Source organism: Lontra canadensis, unplaced genomic scaffold (assembly GCF_010015895.1).
Source record: "Lontra canadensis isolate GAN:19392208 unplaced genomic scaffold, GSC_riverotter_1.0 scaffold66, whole genome shotgun sequence".
NCBI lineage: Eukaryota > Metazoa > Chordata > Mammalia > Carnivora > Mustelidae > Lontra > Lontra canadensis.
Window position 1 is genome coordinate 2,729,548 of NW_022631060.1, and position 6,962 is coordinate 2,736,509.

The window sequence follows — 6,962 nt, forward strand, 5'->3', positions numbered from 1 at the left end:
AAACCAGAGGTTACCACTGCAGTTCAGGAGCTAACATCCAGGGTGGGTGTGCATCAATTAATTGGCCATACATTTGTAAAATTACAATCTCAGTGTTTACTACAAAGGAGAGGTGCATGCTGCCAGCAATGCCCACAAACAGGAACTCTGATCATGACTCTGGGGTCTGTGACTTCAATAGATGGCATGAGACCTGAGAGAGGAATGGAGGGCTGGAAGCCAGAACGGTGGCCCAACCACATGTTTATTTGGGCAACACCAGGGAGGCTCTCTATGTATAAATTCTCCTGAGCTCTCTGGGATCCTGTTTCAGCTTCTAGTTTCTTTTCACTAAAGCTGAAAACTCAAAGCAAAACAAACCATGAGGCTGTTCCTGAGTGTTCTGCTGGTCACTCTGGCTCTTTGCTGCTCCATGGATGAGTATCATTTCTCATCAGACAGGCACCAGCCCTAGTGAGTACCCTTCTCTGAACTAGGTGAACCAAAGTGGCTTTCCTGTTTTTTACTCCCCCACCCCACCTCCAAAACCCATGCTCTTTTTCTCAGTACCCAACACCCTGGAAGTTTTAAAAATTATTACAGACAAATTTTAAGTTTTTCACTGAAACCTCTCTCCTTATCTGTGATCTGTGATTCAGAAGCAAGAGGACATGGATTTAGGTTTGAATCATGGTTCTGCCACTTACCAGAACCTATCTTCAACAAAATGCTTTATCTCTCCAAGTCCCTTTTTTTTTTTAAGATTTTATTTATTTAGGGGCACCTGGGTGGCTCAGTGGGTTAAGACTCTGCCTTCGGCTCAGGTCGTGGTCTCAGGGTCCTGGGATCGAGCCCCGCATCGGGCTCTCTGCTCAGCGGGGAGCCTGCTTCCCTTCCTCTCTCTCTCTGCCTGCCTCTCTGCCTACTTGTGATCTCTCTCTGTCAAATAAATAAATAAAATCTTAAAAAAAAAGATTTTATTTATTTATTTGACAGAGATCACAAGTAGGCAGAGAAGCAGGCAGAGAGAGAGGGAGGAAGCAGGCTGCCCACTGAGGAGAGAGCTTGATGCGGGGCTCGATCCCAGGACCCTGAGATCACGACCTGAGCCGAAGGCAGAGGTTTTAACCCACTGAGCCACCCAGGCGCCCCTCCAAGTCCTTTTTCATCATTGGGTTCGACAGATACCACAAGAGTAGCTATAGCAATGGACTGAGATTAACTGTGTCAAGCGTCTAGCTTTGGCTGCCAAACTGATAACTGGTAGTTCACATTCTTCTCCCCAGAGTTTTTCAGGTGGGAGTGGAGTCCACAGCTTTTTCACTCATGGATTCAGACTCATAAAAGGATACAGTTGGAAGGGTTTAGAAAGAGTTCTCACTTCCAGAAGTACCAGTGTTCTCTTAATCTCTGATAATAATCTTCAAGGGGGTTCTGGAAATAAGCAGCACTCACTCACTAAATCTACTAGTGAGTAGATCTCACTATATCTACCAGTTTTCTCATTTTCCAGGAGTGTTACCAGTATTTTGTAATAGAACAAGTACACTCAGAGGGGTGAGATTTCTATTTATCTAGATTAATTATGGCCAACCATTCCACAATATTTTTGCATGGCTTCTTACCCTTGATACTGACCCAAGCCTTCTTCAGTCTTTCTATTTCATCTCACTCTCTCAAGTCCTCCTCTTTCCCTCTGTTGCCTCTCACTTAAACCTCTCAAATCCTTTGCATAGTTTGACATCTGTTCAGGGGTCCAATCAGAGCCTGGTAGGGTTGTAGCCTACTTGACTACAGTGGTTACAAAGACTTGGAAGGATAGAGAATACACACTAAGAGAAAAAGACACTTCAGATTTCCACACAGTTACAGTGGGGTCAGGAAAGAGCCCCAGTCCTGCCTCTCACCCCCTCTAAGATGTTCTGCACATCACTGTTGGAAGAAAAGAGCCAGTCATAACTTTGTGGATAATCTTTCACATGTGTTCAAACTGATTAGTTGTGTTTGGGATGAGTTGTGTCTCTATGTTTTTTGTGTTTGAGGGAGTTGTGTTTGTATGAGTATGTATAGCTTTTTAACCATATCTGCATCCAGTGAAACAATCTTATTCTTTAGTTTCAAACTAGCATCTTCCTACATATACTGTGAACTTGGGGGCCCTGAGCGGCTCAGGTGGTTAAGGGAGGCTGTTTTTTCCTTTCCTTCTGCTTGCCACTCCCCATGCCTGTTCTTTCTCTCTCTCTTCTTCTCTCTCTTTTTTTTCAAAGAAATATTTTCATTTTTTATTTATCTTTTTAAAATTATTTATCTTTTAAAAAATTATTATGCTGAGTGAAATAAGTCAAGCAGAGAAAGTCAATTATTATATCGTCTCACTCATGGAGCATAAAGAATAGCATGGAGGACATTAGGAGAAGGAAGGGAAAAATGAAGTGGGGAATTAGAGGGGGAGATGAACCATGAGAGACTGTGAACTCCAAGAAACAAACAAAGGGTTTTAGAGGGGAAGGGTGTGGGGGGATGGGTTGGCCCAGTGATGGGTATTAAGGAGGGCATGTATTTCATGGAGCACTGGGTATTATATGTAAACAGTGAATCTTGGAACACTACATCAAAAACTAATGATGTACTGTATGGTGACTAATATAAATAAGTAAGTAAATAAATAAATAGGGTAACCTCTTTTCCAGATTAACCCACCCCTTCAAGCTCCCTGGAATGGTCTAACTCTACCATTCACTTAAATATTGATTAGTAAATCTCTTCTCCCCCAATATCCAAGACAAAAAAAAAAAAAAAAAAGGTGTCATTCCATTCAAGCACACAATTGTTTTAAATAAAAAGAAAGACAGTTTCACATGAAAAAAATGTTAATCATCACTAGCCATCAGGGAGATTCAAATCAAAACCACATTGAGATACTACCTTACACCAGTCAGAATGGCCAAAATTAGCAAGACAGTAAACAACAAGTGTTGGAGAGGATGTGGAGAAAGGAGAACCCTCTTACACTGTTGGTGGGAATGCAAGTTGGTGCAGCCACTTTGGAGAACAGTGTGGAGATTCCTCAAGAAATTAAAAATACAGCTTCCCTATGACCCTGCAATTGCACTACTGGGTATTTACCCCAAAGATACAGATGTAGTGAAAAGAAGGGCCATCTGTACCCCTATGTTCATAGCAGCAATGGCCACGGTCGCCAAACTGTGGAAAGAACCAAGATGCCCTTCAACAGACGAATGGATAAGGAAGATGTGGTCCATATGCACTATGGAGTATTATGCCTCCATCAGAAAGGATGAATACCCAACTTTTGTAGCAACATGGACGGGACTGGAAAAGATTATGCTGAGTGAAATAAGCAGAGAGAGTCAATTATCATATGGTTTCACTTATTTGTGGAGCATAACAAATAACATGGAGGGCATGGGGAGATGGAGAGGAGAAGGGAGTTGAGGGAAATTGGAAGGGGAGGTGAACCATGAGAGACAATGGACTCTGAAAAACAACCTGAGGGTTTTGAAGGGGCAGGGGGTGGGAGGTTGGGGGAGCCAGGTGGTGGGTATTAAGGAGGGCACGGATTGCATGGAGTACTGGGTGTCGTGCATAAACAATGAATTCTGTTATGCTGAAAAGAAATAAATGAATTTTTAAAAAGAGAGAAAGAAAGATAATTTCAGCATGAAGAGAGACTTAGAAAGGAAGCGATGTGCTTTAAAAAGATAAAAACTGAACTAAGGGAATGCCTGGGTGGCTCAGTCCTTAAGCATCTGCTTTCCACTCAGGTCGTGATCCCAGGGTCCTGGGATTGAGTCCCACATTGGGCTTCCTGCTCAGCGGGGAGCCTGCTTCTCCCTCTGCCTGCTGCTCCCCCTACTTATGCTCTCTCTCTGTTAAATAAATAAAATCTTTTTTTAAAAAACTGAACCAGGGGTGAGTAAGCCTATATTCTAGTACTGGCTCTGCTGCTTGCTCTCCAACATAAGGGAGTCACAGCTTCCAAGGTCAGGCATTGTCATTGGCATTATTGTGAGAGGAAATCGTAAGCCCTCTGGGGTTCTTGTCTAGATCTGACTTCAGGGAGCCGGGGAGAAAACGTGATTTTCCTTACATTGATTGTCGGTCCAGCTTTGGTAACTGAAGTGGAAGGCTTCCTCTTTCTAGGCATGCCTGCCTACAAAGCTACACTTCAGATGCTATGTGACCCACCTCAAGAAATCATTGAGGCCAAGATGACAGTGAAGGCCTGCACAGATCAGATGTCCCTTAAGAACAAGATGCTAATTTCAAGCACATTGGTAATTTCAGTTTTCTTTGGGCCTAAAGTCATCACTAGCTGTGCAGCCTGTAAGGCAGTAAGGCTGCAGCTCTGTCAGGGGCACAGGTGGTAGAGGCACCTACCTGGTCACAGTGTAGATGACATTACACCTGGGAAGATATACAAAGACTACACAGAGGATCTGGGCATGTTCCTCCTTCTCAGCTCACCTCCCGGGCACAGGTTCCCCATAGAGTACTGAGGAATAAGACACCTGGGGACACACACAGTAATGTTGAAGGACCAAAGCCTGGCTGTGTCATTGCCTGGGAGCTTTTCTGTGAGCAAGATCCCCCCTCCAAGTGGACACAATCACAGCAGAATCCCATGGGGGTGTTGGGAGTTTTGAATGGAGAGACAGCTGGAAAGGAGAGAATCCGGCCCTCTGTCAGCATGGTGGGCAGCTAGATGGGCACTTTGCCAGCTTCTGTAGAGCCAAGACCTAGCCCTCATACCTCAGCCCACTTCATCACTCCTTGCCTACAACTCTCTCCCTTATCACATCAGTGTCCAGAGACCCTCTTTCTTCTGTCTCCTGAAGCCAAGGGTAGAGGCGGAACACTTAGATTATATCTTTCTCAAGAAATAAGACACTTGAAAGTGTCTCTTAGGCCATCCACTGCTGGATCTAGGTCATGAGTTTTAGTCACAAAGGCCCACAGAGGCTGGGTTTTCAGTGGAGAGAAGACATGTGCCATCAGGTTGATTTTCCACACCCTGAACCTAGGACTTCCCTGAAAGCAGATTCCTGAAGTCCCCTTGTACCCCTCTTCCCGTCTCTCACCCCCATATCCCCACTGCAGTGAAAAATTAAAGTCCTCTGCCCTAGGACAGCAGAGAGAGAAAAAATTCTGGGCCACTCCTCCTTCCATTAGAAACCTGAGTCTTACTCTTGGGTCAACTCAGGCTTTATTTGCCAGACTATGGAAATAAAATCTTCCTTACTTACATCATTGTTGAAATTGTGTCAGATGTATTTAGTTTATCATCCTCCCTGGTTTCCTGCCTTCTGCCCATTCTACTTGCCCTTTTTTGGTTGAAAACCAAACAACTTCTGAGTGACAGTCTGTGTTAAGGTTTCATCCTGAGGAGCAGTATGGCTGATTTTCTCTCTCTTTCTTTCAGGCAAAAGCCATGGAGAACTGTAAATAATGAACCTTATGTACTAGTAACTGTCCTGTAATGATGACCTATTCTTCTGGAAAATGTAAAGGTTTCAACATCTTGATCCAATAAGTCACTTTCTCTGCACTACTCTACATGTCTTGTTATTATCCCACAGTCTCTGGTCTTGAGTTGGGGTGGTCATTGTCATGAAGTGGCCTTTGGGTGTTGTCAGTAGCAAATTTCAGAGACTAAGTATCCAGTTACCCATGGCAGCCTGGGAAGCAGGGACCGCAAAAGGAAATATTTGCTCAGGAATCATCCTACATCAGATTATAGACTTCCTATTCACATGGCCACAGGCAAAAATAAGTTTTAGGGTAATGCAGAATTAAAATGTTCCTGCAATGCTTTCATATGAAATATATCCATAGCCTAATTGTCTGGCTAGCCATGTGGTTCCCAATCACCAGCATCATTAATATTGTGTCCTTAGCACAACCACAACCAAACTGCTCAGTTCTCACACCATCACTCTGGGTTCAATCCTATGAATTCTTTGGTATAATTTGTTTTCCATCTACTTCTCAATTTTCAGTGACTTTCCAGACTTGACCTTCAGTTAAACTTTTGACTCTGCACATGCACATTGCTCATCAACATCTAGACCACTCAACACCTCAGGTTAATGCTTTTTCCCTCACATTCTCCCTTGAGTTCCAGAAACCCCATCCAGCTGTCATCTGCACGACTCCCTTCAAGACTCCACAGTTACTTCAGAAGAAATGTAGAAAACTGTACGCATTGCCTGCCTGCACCTGTTCTACCTTCCATGAGCCACTCTTTCTCACTAATGCCCCAACCCATGAAGCACCTGATGCAGACAATTTAGATTAGTTTCCACTGGCCACTGCAAAACACTACCACACATGTGGTGATTAACACAAATTATTTTCTCAATATTTGGATGACAGAGTCCCAAATCTATAACATGTTGCAGAAATCATTGCATCAGGAGGGCCACGTACCCTCTGGAAGGTTGAGGTGAAAATCTACTGATGGCTGCTTCCAGCTCTGATGGGTGGAAACCATCATTCTTTGTCTTGTGTCCCATCACTCTGATCTCTGCTCTATGAAGTCACACTGCCTTTTCTCTTCTGTGCCTGCCAATCCCCCTCTGTCTCTTTCATATAAAATATATGGAGTGATGGGGTGCATGGGTGGCTCAGAGAGTTAAGCATCTGCCTTCAGCTCAGGTCATGATCCAGCTATCTATTACTATCAATTATTAGCTAGCAATGCCTTTATAATAAATGTGCATTTTTAACACCTCAGAAAATATGTATACTTAAATTGGTCCCTTTTTGTGAAACATATTCCATATTCAGCCTACCCACATAGGCCCAGCAGAAAGGATTATGGATCGATTGCAAACTCTGAGATACCCAGACTGCAGACACTCTGCTGGGAGGAGCAAAGTCCACCATTTGCATTACAAACAAGGACATCCATGGCTCCATCCCTGGGCATACCTTAGCCTCTATCCCTGAGCACCCAGGAC

The 6,962-nt window shown here is 43.8% G+C and overlaps 1 protein-coding gene across 1 annotated transcript; it reads left to right on the forward strand.

The window, feature by feature from the left end:
• The first annotated feature begins 325 nt into the window (after window positions 1–325).
• LOC116880200 (secretoglobin family 1D member 2-like) lies at window positions 326–5,543 on the forward strand. Its single transcript, XM_032879064.1, has 4 exons — window positions 326–420; window positions 1,533–1,543; window positions 4,102–4,277; window positions 5,423–5,543. The coding sequence occupies exons 1-4, from the start codon at window positions 362–364 to the stop codon at window positions 5,447–5,449; spliced, it is 273 nt and encodes a 90-aa protein (XP_032734955.1). The 5' UTR covers window positions 326–361; the 3' UTR covers window positions 5,450–5,543.
• The last annotated feature ends 1,419 nt before the right edge of the window (window positions 5,544–6,962 follow it).